The sequence below is a fragment of the Micrasema longulum genome, unplaced genomic scaffold (assembly GCF_059751315.1).
Source record: "Micrasema longulum isolate JH-2025_06_02 unplaced genomic scaffold, ASM5975131v1 h1tg000046l, whole genome shotgun sequence".
In the NCBI taxonomy this organism is placed as follows: domain Eukaryota; kingdom Metazoa; phylum Arthropoda; class Insecta; order Trichoptera; family Brachycentridae; genus Micrasema; species Micrasema longulum.
Window position 1 is genome coordinate 124244 of NW_028277253.1, and position 17688 is coordinate 141931.

General features: G+C 32.7%; 1 protein-coding gene across 2 annotated transcripts in view; it reads left to right on the forward strand.

The window, feature by feature from the left end:
• Positions 1-17688, forward strand: part of LOC148285218 (uncharacterized) — a 242967-nt gene that overhangs the window by 74197 nt on the left and 151082 nt on the right. For both annotated transcript variants that reach the window (XM_088228447.1, XM_088228455.1), the window contains 3 exons: positions 4809-4921; positions 6624-6846; positions 9857-11896. In XM_088228447.1, the coding sequence (XP_088084573.1) occupies positions 4809-4921; positions 6624-6846; positions 9857-11896 (2376 nt within the window). The remainder of the gene's footprint in view (positions 1-4808; positions 4922-6623; positions 6847-9856; positions 11897-17688) is intronic.

Consider the following 17688-nt stretch of genomic DNA (forward strand, 5'->3'; position numbering starts at 1 on the left):
ATAAAATATAAAATAAAAATGAAAATGTTCATTAAGCCTATTCTACGTACATTTTTGAAAACTTTGTATAGATTTGTTTTATTTAGTTCTTGTTGGATAATGTAAATAAATATGTTTCTTGTCGTGCAAGAAAAGGGTGACTTTAGTAAAGAGGTCCAATGAGGAACTTCTGCCCTACATGAAATTGGATACAGTAAATGTTTTTTTGCGCGCTATAAAAATTGGAGCGTTAAATTGTACTGCAAAGTTTCATGGAAAAGTACTTAAAAATAATGAAAAATATTTTAATTAATACGAACTACGTTCTTTGAACGTCACTAGTTCATATGAATCAACCAATGACAAGAGAGTTATGGAAGATTTTCGGTTTGCTTACCGTCAATGGACCAATGGGTAGAACTGATAGTGAATAAGCGGAAGAGAACCTCTGACGTCATACGCGGAGTTATTTCAGAAATAGAAATAATATGAAATATAAAAAAATATAAAAAATAAATTTAGGCTTAGTTTAATAGTCTATAAATATTTTAAAAACCACTGAACTTTTTCATTGGAGCAATAATTTTCATCGCCATTCTTTATTTATCTTTTTACCAAATGCGGGATTTTAATTACCTCGTTTGTTATGATTCGAAATGTGGTCCTGTTGTTAGTGTTGCGGTCTCACGGATCACAGGCCAGAGGTTCGAATCCCGCTCTACCCCAACTTGATTCCCATTTTCTAATAGTGAGTTATTTATAACTTGTTGAAAATGGCCCCAAAATCAAAATATTTGGGTAAATCATTTGAACGCAAATATTTTTTTCTTTAAATTAAATAAATATATCTGAAAGAAAATTATATTTAAGCAACATCTAACCTCTTACTTTATAAGATACCGAAGAGAAAACAAAAATTTAACAAGATTTTTCTAATTTTTTTGCTGTAATTCGTCACTGTAATTAGGCCTACTAGCCTGTTGTGGAGCGAAAAAATATATTTCATGTGTTAAATGGTATAATCATTGATTGATCGGCATTTCCAAGAGATTCTACGTATGTGAAAAATAAATTAAAATTTGAAAATATTTACATCAAATAGGTACTTTTCATTGTTTGCTTCTAAAAATATGTGTCATTTTTTTAGCTAATCGATAAGCTAGGGCCCTTATGGATTGGCAATAAAGGTAATACAATATCGTCAGCCTAACTTGTGAAACTCGTAAATCCCAAAGATACTTTTTTTCAGTGTTTTGTTCAAAAACAGTTTTTACTTCAATAGCGGATTGTAGCAAAGTTTTCTTTTCGATGCGTTGTTTTTTTTAATATTGCAACACTGCACTGATATACAAGTTTAACACACTAGATTATTTGACATCCTAAAAGAAAACGTCAACACATCGTTTTTTTATGCATTTGTGAATTTACGAGTTTTACAAGTTAGGGTGACGACATGTAATCTGAACGTAACCTAGACTTGACAAAAACTATTTTTTTGTTTTTGAAGGAGGAAGCTCAGTGCTACCGGAAATATAAAAAAATACTTATTGTTACACACGGTAAAAATAAAAGCATTTAATTGTACGGAAAAGATTCGGAAAAAAAATAATGAAAATGCACTACTTTGAAACGTCACAGGTTCATGTTAACAATAACTAATCAACTATAGCATTGTTACGTGTTGTGATAGATTTCCGGTTTCCGGGCAGCAATATTTTTCAACTTTTAGTGTATTTTGACAGGTACGGAGTTTTCCTTTTAAATATTAGAAAAACTCACCAACTTGAGCTCGTGACGTCACAAGCGGTATAATTTTTACCCTTTCAAAACTTTGAAAAAAATCATGGCGTTTACGACACAATACATAAAAATAAAAATAATTTTTATTTTTTTTATTTGACACTTTACATACATGTATTTACATTTTATATACATAAAAGAACGGGCATATTGCCTTAAGGCAATGTCTTCCTACCTAACCAAACCGTTTAATTTGAAAAAAATAAGTATATTGACATATTCTAGGTATATTAATACTGAACCATTTAAATTTATTTTTTAAACAAAAACAAACTAACAATCTACATCATACTATTAAGAGGGGGGGGGAAGTAGGAAGGAAAAAAGAAGAGAAAAGGATAAACTAACTTGTTCAATCTTGAGTTTAGTTTTAGTTAAATAGTCGATTACAAATAAAAAAATATATTCAACCTATGAGATTCCTCATAATGACAGGCAGGTAGTAGGTACAATTATAATATTAAAATGTAAATGCATGATAAAAGCATGAACGTAGACATGGCATTGCTAATATGCTGTCATCTTTAAGACAGATTAGTTAGCACAAGAGTTACAGTATTAATTAGTATGTAGTGATCTATACACCGCTAGGTGCTAATGGTGATATAAATAATAACTGCATGAATAACCAATACCTTATTTACATTTTTGTATACTGTAGCATTTATTTATATTACTTGTAAGGCCAGGTTGTTTGATCATTTTTATAATAGTTAAGAACCAATAGTCATAGTTTTGAAAAAGTGTCACTTTATTCTTACAAAAAGATTCTCTTTTTCAAATTATTACTATTACTTTTTATTTTAACTATGCAATTTATTTATTTCGATGGCTTACGCCTCAGACAAAGTATAAAATAATATTGAAAAACAATTATAATGAAACAAAACACCTGTACACAAGTATAGAAAATATAAATACATAAAATTAAATCAGCAGAAAATAAAGAAATAGTAAAGAAAAATTAAATACGAAATTTTAAAATTAGTATGCAGCAAATTAACAATAAATGAAGAGTTAAAATATAAAAGTATTGGAGTAACAGAGGCGATGTATCATAGTATAAACAGTAAAACAAGTATAACACATAGTGCATTTTTATAATTTAGAAAAGAAGTGATTGAAAAGTAATGATTTTAATTTGTATAAATTAATTAAATTAATCTAAGTTTCCATGTTTGTTCGCTAACACGTGGAGCCGTGGAATGGGTGAGTATTTATGCAAATCAACAGCAAAAAAAGTATTTTGTCTCGTACCGCGCTGTCTTACATTAAAATTCACACAATTTTAAAGTTCGGGACTGTCAATGACATTATTTAATAACTTGAAAAGCAGCACTAAATCCAAAATTTCCCTTCTATCACCAATACATATTAATTTTACCTGCTTCATTGAACATTTATAGTTACATTTTTGTCTTGATATTTTGGTAAAATTCCCTAATAAAGGGGGAAAAAACCATTACTAATGTTCAAATAATCCGGCCTAATAATCTATATTTCTTAAGGTTACTCATTAAAAATGGTGATTAGTGTATCTACAAAAAATACCAATCACATTTTTGATAATTAATTGAACAGAATTATTTTGTAAATTCTTCAATCGTCAGACTACACCAGTTCGGAAACGAGTATGGAGAAATTGATATGTTTCGCTTTCCATTATCAGTTTTTATATTAAAAATTCTTACGGCGATAAAATTAAAATAACTTTTATTATTTGAATGCTCTAAAAATCACACCGACTTTTTTTATTTTTCTTATCCGCACTTAAATCTACTGGAAACTTTAATTGTGTGACTAAAACTGTTATGATTTTTTAAACACAGTGAATTATTTACCTACCTACTTTTATGCAGTATTTTTTCTTTACATTTTTTTCCTTTATTAGGGCCTTCTACCAAAACATGATAATATCGGCCAAAAACAAGTTTCACGGATTTACAAATTATAATAAACAAAATAACAACACAAACAGAAAGGAATAACAATATGAACACACACAATAGACACCAAAAATATGTGTTCAAGAATAACAAAATAGATTATTGTAATAATAAACATGTAACCAATCTAACAAAATTCCAACATAAATTGAAATAGACACTAACAGAATAAAAACACCAAAAACCTGATTACGCCTATTTCACAGAAAAGAAATACCAACAGTAAAATACACATAGGTAGATAAAACTGTATGATTAGAAAAATTACAACAAAATTTATTGTAAAAATCAACTTTAATGTCATTCGATAACTTTTGCTTAAATTATGAAAATCATGTTAAAGCCATTTGGGTGTACGGATGCATAGATAATAAATGAGGTCCTCAGTATCGACGGTCGCAGGCCCTACGGCATGGAATTCTCTCCCAGCAGAAATCCGAAACTGTGAGAGTGAAGTGATATTTCGGAAGAAACTTAAAACCCACTTGTTCTCTAAATCATTTGAATAAATTCTTAGCATGTGGTGGAAAAGTAATATGAAAAAGTACATTATTTTTCTTAAATTAAAAAGTTAAAATTAAATTTATATCTTTATATAATCACTTTGTTAAGCGCCCTTGAGGTATTATATTACGAAAATGGCGCTGTATAAGTTATCCATAATCATTATTATTGTTATTATAGCCAAACGCTAAAAGCAGTAACAAAAGCAATTTAATACTTAATACTTAATAAAAATAGCATTTCTTGTTATTTTAACCATTAGGTTAATTGATCAAACTTGTTAATGACACCAAATATTAATAATTAAAAAATCTTTTTTGTAAATATTCAAATTAAAAAGTGCTATTACAGATTTTCGATTTAAAAAAAAAAAAATATGTATGGAATCGTTTGGTCATCTTTGATACTGAGGGCCTCAAATAAATAAATCTATGTCATCATTTTACTTGTTAAAAATCATAAATTAATATATAGAGCAATGTGTTATGAAACATGATAAACAAAAACTGAATTCAAGTCACAATACTAATGCTAATTTAATACATAATATAACAAAAATATGTAATTTGTGATATTCAGGTTACGAAGGGATATCGATACAACTGTTCTAAGAGGAAGTTCTTGGGACCATGATAGCGTAGTGACTACTAGTTCTGGGAGTGCTTCATCATCAGAAACCCTCAAATGGCATGGTAAGCATCAAGCATTGTAATCATTCAAAAATGTTGTTCTCAAATCATGATGTATTATTTGTAAAACAGTAAAATTTGTTATCAGAATTCATCAATTTATTATAATAAAATAGAGGACTACATATTATCATAGAGTGTCACAAAGTGAAGGCCTATTTAATTAACAAAAAAATTTTATCAGTTTTAGAGCTGTTTCTTTTAAAGAAAACTTAGTTAAGTAAGTCTTCAAATTTGATTTTAAAACAACGTCTTAATATGGTTTATTCCTTACTCGTTTTTACTCCTTGTATAGTGTGGAACTGGGGACAATTCTTAAAGATCATTATTAAAAAACATTTTGCTTTGTGTACGTATTATTTCTGGATGTTTTATTAATTAAGTATAAAAAATATTGTAAAGTAACTATGGGCCTTACTTGTAAAACTGTATAAAGTTACGCCTTGGTATAGTGATAGAATAAGGATTGGAATTGTTATTGTACCACCATAGGTTTTTTTTAAACTTTCTTTCTACTCTATTAACAAATATGAAAAAACAAATAAAAAAACCACTGAATTTCCTCATTAAAGACATGAATGGATTAAATTGTTAAAACAAGAGATATCTGGGGTTAAAGTTTTAAACACCAATACAATTATTGATAAATTAACAACTTCATTACTCTCAAAATCTTTTTTCTGCTATTTTCAATGGTGTAGTTGGCTTTAACAACCTTTACTAAATACACTCCAGCTCCATATAAAGGGTTTAATTGGCGCGGGTAGATTTTTTCTTGTGGGGTTTCTTGAAGTCACTGGTCTATGCAAATAAACCACAATCAACCGATGGCCTAAAGGTGAACATAACACAGGCCATCGCTCAAATTCAGTTGGATCTACGCGGAAGAAGTTTTGAAAATTGGGCCACTCGGATCCGTGCCACCGTAAGAAGCCAAGGCGGGCATTTAAACGATGTCATATTTCACACTTAAGGCACAAATGGGCCTTTCTAAAAAAAAAAAAATATATTGTTAATACCTCACTACCTCACAAAGAAAATACTCCAGGATTTGTCTACAAACATTTGAACAAGCACAAAATTTAGTTGATTAAATCGACTGTTCCAAGGAGCACAAGATTTTTAATCTGTTTTCAGACGTTGCGTTGTAAGTGAAATAATTAACTCAGATGAATCTCATCCATATCAAAGACGGTTTCAACTCTTTAACTTCATAAAAATCGTCAGATGGAAGAATTAAAGAAATACGGATTTTCAAATAAAGGCAAAATAGTGAATGTTACAGTATAGAGTGGCTATTAAGGCCAGACAATGACAGTTCATAAGCCCTGTAAATGCCTAGACTTTTGTATTTTCTTGTCTAAAATAATATTTTCAATCTCTGTTGTAACATGTCAATATCTGTACCTCAGAGGCAGACGGATGCAAATCCAGAATTTGATGGAATGACATTTTGATTTTTGTATCCAGTTTATGATCATATCCATTAATTTTCTTAAAATTCTTATAATGAAAAAAACCAATGTATTTATATACTGTCCCTCCGTTGAGAGGTGAAGGAAGCACAAACATGCTTTCACATTTATAATATAAGTATGGATTATTTAATATTAAAAAAAAAAAAATGTTTTTAACCAGTTAATATTAATTACAGAGTTAAATTTAAATAAATTTTCTTGTTACAACATCAAATTTCAATTTCCAGGATCATTGAGTGATGTATCCGTGGCCAGTAGTTCCAATAACCTGGGCCGTCAGCAACTCATAGCGCACTCCGCCCGCGTCCAGACTCCCCAGCGTCACAACTCGGAGAGTGTCCTGTACATAGAAAACAATCGAGGAGACGTTCCTTCTCATCACCAGTCCCACTACTCCACTTCCAGCTGTTCTGCCTCCCAGTCGGCCGAGCCGCAGACTCCTAGTTCATTGTAAGTCCGGAATTCGAATAAGTAATAGAGCCGCCTTTGGACTCGATGATTGGCATCTATTGCGTAACAGATGACCAATCTAAGCTGCATTTGGTGCACCGATTTAGTGCCCTATTCACCACAGGGTGTGGATAGGAACACGATGGTGATAATGGATAGAGCTCTAGCGGATAAGAATTTAAGCAATTGACAAGTCATAACTTGTATATTCTCTTGTCAGAAATATTTGATTTGCTTGCTGTATTTTTAAAAACTTTTTTTTTTTCAAATATTTTTTCATTCCACTATATAAATGACAAAATAACAGTTGTATTGTTGTATTATTCAGATTAATAATAAGTATATTAACAACAAAAGGGAAAAACAAGAAAGAAAATTGACTGAATGTTGTCAAAATGCAATCTCTCGGGTAAATGTGCAATAAAACTATGTACAATAGGTGTACAAATGACTATATCTGTGTGCTGTATGTAAGGCCGAGACAAGAATTGTTGACAAAATCAAGTTTTGTAACTTAGAGCAAATAGACAGTGAAGGAAAGGTGTGAATGTTAAGGGACGCAGAAAACAACAAAGACACGGCATTAGGTACTAAATCCAACTAATGTTAGAAGATCGACTTGTCCAATGTCAGAATAATTGGCGTGTGTATAAGATGTATGAATATTAAGGAAGCGAGGTCTCTATGGAAAGACAAGAAGTGTAGTGTTCTATTATGTTTGCCTACCACTTCGGGGAAATGTCACTGTTTTTTTTTTAATTTTCTTAATTTCATTTGCAATATTCATGTATAAACAATTAGAAGACCCGCTTACAAAATGAATTTTAATCTTAGTATTGTTAAACTTGCTGTAGTTAAACACAATTACATAACTTACTGTATAAAACAACAAACCATCAAGCCGTTTCCCCGTAGGGGTAGGCAGAGAGGATAGAACGCCACAACACTCTATCTTGGTATACAGACCTCGCTTCCTCTACATTCATACATCTTCTTATGCACGCACGCCGATTATTCCTACTTTTGACATGTCCATCTTCAAGTATTTGATGGACTTGATTGTGCCATGTCTTTCTCGGTCTTCCTCGTTTTCTGCATCCATCAACATTTGCATCGTAGATCCTTTTAGTCGTTCTTTCACTGTCCATTCGCTCTACATGTCCAAACCAACGCAGCACCCCTTTCTTAATTCTGTCAATAATGCATGTCTCAGCCTTACACACTTCACGGATCTCGACATTTGTGCACCTATCATAGATCGTTTTACCACACATTCGCCTGAGGGATCGCATTTCGACAGCATTCAACCTACTTTCATCATTATTTTTCCAATTCCATACTTCGCTCCCATACATTAGAGTTGGAACTAGAACTCCGTTGTGAACTGCTAGTTTAGCCTCCTGCGATAAACATTTGTTTGCCAAAGTAGATTTTAGTGCACCGTTCACCCTGTTCTTTTTTTTTAAGTGATAAAAAATGTAAATGTAAAGACAGGCGCCGTGACGCAGTTGGTTAGATGGCCATCTCTGAAACAGGCGTCGCGGGTTCGATTCCCGCCAGTTGCAAGAAAAAAATCCAAGAAAGATTTTTTTTTCAATTGGTCTGGGTGTTGTGGTGTATTTTTCATTACCTCCTTTCATATCCCTTCTATCCCACCTGCTGACAACCCTCAAAATAGAGGCTTAGCGGGTTATTCCATTAAAAAAAAAAAAACAAAAGTTGTCATCAATGTTCAAAAGAATTCATAAAAAGGAAGAGTGTTATTGATTGGATGGTTAGTCTGGATTTAAAATTCTTGTCATGTTGTATGGTGATATGCTCATTTGCCTACCATGCTTGAGTTACCGGGTTCCATTTCCTCGTAAGGCTTTAAAAGGTGGTTTAACAGTGCAGTATTTCTCATTTCCTAGTCTATGACAAATGATTGCTTTATACTGCATATCAATGCCCTTAGCACCATTCGTTGCAGATTAGGGTAATATGTTGAGTATAATAATGATGAATTCAAAGAGTATCTCATTTAATAATTAATATTACCCATATAATACACATAACACGGTAATCCCATATAATTGAATGTCATTATTGTAAAAGTCATTTTTGTACGCAGTAATCAAAAGTTTCCATCAGTTGTCTGGAGGCCACAATACAAAACTTACATTAGCAAGATGAAAAGTATTGAATATATGTTTTTAAAATGCTTACATTATAAAAATTATAGAACATTTTGTGCCAGCAGCAAATCGAACTTCTTGAACATACAATCCAAAATTAATTTTAATATACCCTATCATGTGATGCAAAATATATATCTGTTCCATCTGCCAGTGTACCTAATATTAACTACGCACGGCACTCTTTTTTCTACCATTCTTGATCTAATTATAACGCTTTTTTTCTATCAACTGATATTTTTAACAAGCCCTTTGATTCATTTAAAAAATAATTACGAAAAAAAATGACTATAATTACTATCTGGCTCCAAATATTGAAAGTTATTACACTCCAAATTGCTTTTGGATTATTCACATATGGGCGAACACTTACTCTAACCCAAATACACACAATCACCCCCTCTTACATTTACTTGCGTACTCACCCATTTAAGCATGTGTCAATAAACATGGATGATTATTTTGAAACTGTACTGGTCTGTCTTCAATCACATTGAATTAATTATAGTCAACTGTATGTTTTCTTAAAATTCATAAATAAATACGACATTTAGGCTCCTACACCACACATTGGTTTTTGAGGCTCAAAATTAATAACGCTTTAAAGATATGGGAAAAGAGTGACCATATCAAATAATATTCAGTAACAATATTCTTGAAAATAAAGTTCTAATTCTAGAACTAACAGTTTTTTTTTAAATGAGTATTTTAAGACCTCAATTTTCAACTGCTCTCAATGGAGAGGCTCGCTTTGTATTCTTAAAAATTGTGTTTTGTAATAAATTGTTTATATCAAAATTGGGTAAAGACTGACATAATTTTTATTATATTTTCAGAAATTATTCACCACCTTCCCCCCAAAGGTCTGTGGCTGAGAGAGTTCATCAATATGAGAAACAAGCAACAAAATATACTTACCTAGACCCGGATAAGAAAACTAAACTATCTGATCCTGCCCTCAAAGCAATACAAAAAAATGCATTACTCCTTTTCTACGAAAGGCACCAGCAGGGCCAGAAACAAAACTTCTGGAGATCTGAACCACATTTATCCTTTAATTCACAAAGTCGTACAAAATCAAAGTACGAAAACCATTCAAAGGATAAGCTGCACGCCCATCCTCACCATATGAAGGAAAATAGTCAAATAGAAGGAGATGTATCATATAATCAGCCTCCCAGTAAACCCCAGTTGCGCGTGGAGTGCGAACCAACTAGTCCACAAGGAAACACGTGTTCTAGTAATGAGAATGTCATGTCATACCTGCTAAAGCAGAAAGAGTCTTCACACACTAGGAGTGATATGGCCTACAAACAGACTGAAAACCGGCCACCTTCTACTTTAGGTTATTTTAAGAAGAATGAGCAGAAACATATAATTGTCAAGTCTCCGACAAGCAATTTGACAAAAAAAATATTAAAAAGTAATAGTGAAACGAGTAACTTAGATTTTTGTAAATCGCCCGTAAATGGTAGTCATGAAACTTTTATAACAAATTCTAGTCCGGGATTTTGTAAGGCTAATGAAAGCAATAGTTATCATAGCCACAATTCCTATCCAAATGTGAATCCTCCAGTTTCAACATCTCCATTAATCAATTGCGAGAATCAAAACTCTGACCTTCAAGGCCCTATCATAATTGGTAATTCAATATCGATCGACGACTGGGTACCTGAGAGGCCACCAAAAAATCAAGAGCTTTTGAGATCTGCATTTCCTGATTTGTACAGGGACAAGAGCAGGTATCACAGCCCAGAACTCCCCTTGCCATCTCCTCCCCTTCCGACGTGTGATGACGAAGTGTTGTGCTCTAGTGATGAACCATTTCCTCCCCCTCCCTTAGAAATTATCGACGAGTGGAAATATCGGCAAGAAGTGTTAGACACTCCGCCACCTAGTGAAGTGCTTAATTACAGACAAAATGCTACAACAGACTATCAAAGCAATAAAAATCTTAGGGATTTAGTGTTTCCGGACTCTAAGCCCGAACATCATTCGAGGGTTATGAACTTTAATAAATCACCCGTGCCTCCTATGAAACCCAAACCTCTAAAGAGGGAATATCCTAGTAATACATCCAAACCTAGTGTAGCTTCTCGTAGAAATAGTTTTGCTAATGCTCAAGACATTTCTAGAGACAGTCCCATGGTGCATGCAAATATTAGGGCATCAGTAAGAGAAAAGTCTCATGGTCTTGGATACTCTCCGAAGCCAATCGTACCCATGTCTGCTCAGAGACAACTCTACAGATCCATTACAGTCGATCAAACGGTGGTAACACCGAAGAAACCAATAAATCCGTTTTTGAGATCGACATCTATGAAGTTTGACGGTGAATATAAAAGTGATAATAAAATTTCTAACTACGTGCCAGAAAAAACAATGCAGCCAGATAAAGCTACTTTGCAGTATCAGTTTGCGCAAAAGTTGATGGTAAATGGGAAAGCTTCTTTAGCCACTAGTGAAAAGGTGAATCGAATATCTGGTCAATATCGAGCTGAGCCTCTAAGAGCTTTATTTAAACCTCCTCAACAAGATATGACTCCTGTTGAACAAAATACTGGAGACTTCAAAACAAACCCGGAACCTAAGCGTTATTCTCTTCCTCCAAAATATACAGAATGTGGTAAAACATCCCCCGCTTCAAAAAAGATGGATGGATCCAATAGATCTTTTGATTCGTCAGATATCAAAAATGTGTTTTCATTTTGTAAATCTGATGTTGAGAATATATCTGCAAAGACTGCCGATGTTCGATCCACTAATTTAGAGAGTCCTCTGAAGCAATCTACGCATTGGTCAGCACCCTCATCTCACGCTGCATCACCACAGATGAAGCCTTCTCACCGGAGCCAACCTGAAAGCAAAACCTTAAGGTAAGATTATATCATTGTTTTATTTCGACAAAGCCGACCCTCCCAATTAAAAGAAATTAGATTGCATATTTTTTGTGAATTAATTAAACTGATTTTTTTAAATCAATTTGGTAAAATATCACCTAAATTTCACATTCTTAATTTAGCGACATCTATGAAAATATGAAATAAGCTTGAAACAATCTAAAAAAAGATAAAACATTTTAGTACTGTAAATCATCGACAGATGTCTATACTGTAAAAAATTATAAAATACTAGAGCGGAAAAAAAGCGCGAAATTCAAGTATTTGGCAAGGAATAATTATTATCTGAATTTTTGATAGAAAACAGGTAGGCCTTAATTTTTTTATATTTTATCATTCTTATGAAATTCTTGCGGAAGTGACGGAATTGATTTAAAAACAAAATGGTTTACCAGTAAAGTTGTGGCTTTTTTTAGATCTAAACAAAAATAACTTATGCAAAAATATCACCGAAATTTTACATTTCCGTTTACTGACATCTATAAAAATATCATATAAGCTTGCAACAATTTTAAAGAAGATATAACATTTTAGTACTTTAATTTATCGACAGATGTCTATACTGTAGGAAAATTTTATAAAAGAGGGATTTTCAAATTTTTAGCAAGGAATAATTATTATCTGAATTTTGAACAAAAATACAGGTAGGGCTTAATTTTTTTTATATTTTGTCGTTCTTTTGAAAATCTGGCAGAGTTGTGACGTCATATTGCCTTCTTGTGAAACCACAAATTAAATGAGATTATCTGTATTATTTTATGTAGACTGAACTTAAGTTTTGCAAATTATCTAAATTTACTCGGTGTTGTCACTGTCGATAATAATAATACAAATTCGTTATTCGCATAAATAGTTTTTTTTATTTTTTTTTATAATTAAATATGTATATTTAGGTACCTAATTATGTTTTTTTATAACGTAGGTTGAGAATAAATGTTTTCAGACACTTTAATTGATTAAACTTACTCACTCACTATGTCTTTACAAACATAACTCTATTGATTTTATTAGCCTATTAATATGATTGTCGGCCTCGTGGTGTAGTGGTCAGCGCATTTGCCTACCATGCGAGAGGTCTCGTGTTCGAATCCCGACATGGTTGACACGAAATATTTATTTAAAAGGTGTTTTTACACCACAAAATTTCGTAGTCCCTGGACTGACACCTGAAACGTTAGACTGCTCGTCTTACCTTCATGTAACAAAAATGATCAAGGTACGCTTCGATTTGAATACCAATGCAGTGCCCTATGCACCCTTATGTGCCGAAAGATAATGATGATGCTGATTAATACGACCGAATAATCGACAATCGTTTAATTATAACTTGTTGCGTTGACTTATTATAATGTTATCCCTATGTCAAATAAAAGATTATAAAATAATTAATTACTTAATTTTGAAAAACCAAGCCAAATATATTCCAGGTAACACAAACGAAACAAGTTTATTTGGTTCTCTACCAAACACTAAAATATGAAAAGCGGTTTAATTAACTCTTAAGGTAATAAGAGAACGGACGAAGCAAACTCCTGTGACAACTGTCGTCAGCGGAGGCGATACGGTTGGCTATATACTGCGGATGCCTCCTGAGAGCCTCAACCACGCTTGCCTACTTTACAAGGTATCAGGTTCTCGATGTCCTGGACGTCCACTGCTGACTGTTCGTCGGCAGTTTATATCATAACTTCGGGACGAGAACCCGACTTGGGAGGACGCACAGGAGTTGGCAGCTAACAGAGATGCATGGAGGCTCTCTGTGGATACCATACGCTGCATCTAGGGAGTGGACATTGAATGATTATTCTGATGACTAACTCTTAAACTACTGTGGTAAATAATACCTTTGCGCTCGGTGATGAAACATTGTGTTACCATGAACAAAAGACGGAATATTCTAAAGTTTAGACATTTGGAAAAAAAATATGGAGACACACTGTTAAATAATTCCTTTTCCATAATTGATAAAAATACACGTATAATTTTTCTTGTTGTAGCAAAATAAATTTAAAATACGCCGCTCATTTTACATGCGTGCATCCCCCATCACTGGCAATAACTGACTGAATCTGTTTAATACAAACATTGGCCACAGAACTGCATATCTGTCTTCCTTGTTATAAGTTATATCGTCGTGCTCTTTCTTATACACATTTATTGCTGTATTGGCGGACATTCATTTTTCGCGTTGCAAGGATAAATATTTTGTTGTAATAAAATCCAGCACAATTTTACAAATTTTACTTTCTAAATCCGGTGTGAAAATGTCCATTCGAAGATTGCAAAAAATACAGCTTCATTATTTAAAAAAAAAGAGAAATATATCAAGTCTCGTATTGTATGTAGACTAGTGTGACATTACAGAGTTTAACATTCGAACGCACTGTACCTTCGCTAAACCACGAACATCTCTATTGTCAGGCCAATTGTCGAACGACTACTTTATAAATATCTACATATTCAATTTTAAAGTCTAGTTATTATTTATTTTTGTATGATTTTTATTTATAAATTGTATCGTACAAATCTATGAGAATATGTTTATTACATTCCCAGGAGTTACCGGAACTTAATTCGGGACTAAATTAAGATTTTAACATTTAATCAGAAGCACATATTAAAAACAACAAAGAAACTAACAAGTTGAACATTTTGATCAAATTATTTATGGAGTACTGAATTTGTGCTCAACAAAAAAGACGCTTATTTAATAAAAAATCTCGCAATAAATAAGTATGTTAGTGATGAAACGGATAGTGGTTTGGTCGAATACCGGATATTCGACGAGCTACTAAGCCGGATAGCCGGATATTCTTCAAACAGTTTTTCTAAAATTCTTTAGTTTTTATTTGTATCTTTCTTTACCATGCTTAGGTAAAAGGCGGTACCACACAAAAGTAAAATCTTATGGAATTACCAAAAAACAGAAAAAAACACCCAGTACTCGAATTTATCTCATAGTTATAAACATAATTTTTAATTTGCATAAAATATGAAGGAGTTGAAATATTTTCATAATATTTTTATTGACCACTTATCGATCGATGAGTTACGTATCAACATGTTTTATAAGTTTATTGATAAAACAATTATAATTAGCATATTACAACAGAGATGAAGAACATCTCGAGAAGACAATATAGAAGATTGTTGATAAATCCACCTGGTCCATGAAGAAGTATAGAAATTGAAAAAATAAAATGTTCAGGCGTTGCCTAGAATGGTAGGTGAAATAATTCAATTAGATGAATCTTTCTAGCATAAATGAAAGTTTCAGCTCTTTAACTTCACAAACATCAACAGATGAAAGAATTTAAGGAATATAGATTTTCGAATATGGGCAGAATGGTGAATGTCACACAGTGTGTAAAGTGGCCACTCAAACCAGCTAATGACGGGTCATAAGCTCTGTAGATGCCTAGACTTCTATATTACTTTTTCTCAAATGTTATACATCTGTGATGTAACATGTTAATATTAACAGCTCGCCGGGGAGTTGAATCCAGTCCTTGTCTGCAAAAAATTGGACAAACTCAAAATATTGTTAAACAAATATAATGTTTTTGGGAAGTTTCACCCCTTGCGTTTTATTTTTGTCACCAAAATATGTTTTCTATTTAAAAATATTTTTTTATTATCTTTTTTTATATGCAGGTTGAATTCTTTTATTAATTTATTAATGTCGTAATGTTGCTTAGAAACCCAGTCAAGTCTGAAGTTTGGAAGCGTTCAGTTCATCGGGCACTTTGTGCTTAATTATTTGAAAGGGCTGAATTTCTCTTACCTCGGCGAGATCCAATATGGTAGACGATTCACCGTACTGGCTATTGCAATTATGAGCAGCGGGATTAACAGCTCAGTGGAGTTCATTCGGCAACAGACTGCGAGTACTAACTGTGCCGGTGCAGACACATCCTCGCTGATTGCGCTGATTGAGATCTCTGATTGGTACGGGGCTGCAGAACCAATGTAATTACTTGCGTGCAATATGTGACATACATCAGCACCGCATCGGTAAAGACATGTGGAAAATCAAATAATCTTGACAGACGTTGTCCTGCCAGAACGTTGGCTTGCCTGCTATTTCCTTGGTAGATACCTAGGTACTTGCTTATGATTGAATTCCAAAACTAAAAATTATTATTATTCTGATATTGTATAATTTATATTTTTAAAATTATTTCTGATTATCTTTTTTGCATTGTATTCTTTGGAATTTGGTTATTTATTACATTTACCTTTTTTTCTAGATTGTTAATCTATGTCATTATAATTTGATCTTATTTATTTTACTATGTATTTTCATTCTTATTTATTGTGGCTTGACACGGGCATAGCCTAAAAAGCCTTAATAAGTTCATAAATATTTAATTGTGTAATTTTGAATGAATAAATAAATAAATAAAAAGGTATCTAGGTACTTGTTTATGGTTGAATTCTAAAACATACAATAATTAATTTTTAAATATAGAACTATTTTTGCAAATGTCAAACTCAGCTCTTCTCAACAACAGGTGTGCATTTTGTACATAATTGCGATTTTCATAAATGTATTAAATGTCAGTTAATATTATTTTAGTATTACCAAAAATTCAGTAAAAATAAATAAATGTGAAGAAATTAAAAGTAATTTAAAGTATGAATCTGATTGGGATCCATAAAAGCAAATGTTGTTTGTAAACAATCAAAAACATTTTTTTTAAACGCAAGAAAACAACATAATTCAATTTTTTTGTAAATGTATTCTCGTCGAATGCAACTCTAGTAGGTCGGTGAAAAAAAAATTTATGCTTCTAACTTTTTATGCAGATTCGATTGAAAATTGAAATATCTACGAACACGCGCAGTGCAAAAATCTACATTTCGCTGAAAACCGGAGCACGTAAATCGGTTAGGCCGTTTAGGAGGAGTTCAGTGACATCACACGTAGAGAAGTAGAGAAGAATTACACATATAAAGATATGCCATTGGCATTTAAATTTAAAAAATACTGTAACGCTACTTATAGAATTTAGTGAGTATAAGATTTTCTTTAATCACAGAAGGATCATTTGTAATGAATAAAGTAGGTAAACACGGGTTTTCAGGGCTCGACCGCAAAACTTCAGAGGAACATTCCTCATAGTAAGCTTTAAAAAAATTCCTAAGATTTTTTTTCCAAAAAGCAATGTTTTAATAAAAAAATAATAATTATCTCAAAATGTAGTAAATCCTTAATTTCTCGGTCAAGCAGTCCCTCCACAAGCCCCTTCCCCTCTCCTACCCAGCCGCTGCCCTTGTACGCGTCTGGTGCGTATCGCTTCGTTGGTCAAATACGTTTTTATCTCATTTTTTTGTTGAGAAGGGGTAGGGGTTCGCGGAGATGCTTGTCCGAGATATTTAAGATTGACTCCATTTTGTGATTATAAAAATAAAAAAAGCTTGCCGTGAGTAATGCTCTTCTGAAGTTTTGCGGTCTGGCCCTGAATAACTGTGTGTAAATAAAATTGCAAAGTTTTCCATTTAAAAAAGGCATCACCCCGTATTCCCGTGGGGTGAAGCAGAGAAGATAAAACGGCACATCACTTTATTTTTGCAAACATACCTCACTTCCCCTACATTCATACATCTTTTCATGCACACATGTCGATTTTTACGACTTTTGGCGTGTCCATCTTCAAGCAGGTATTTGGAGTGCCTTTTCGGTTTGCTTCGTTTCTGCATTCATCAACATTTGCATCGTGAACCCTTTTAGCCGTTCTTTTGCTGTCCATTCGCTCCACATTTCC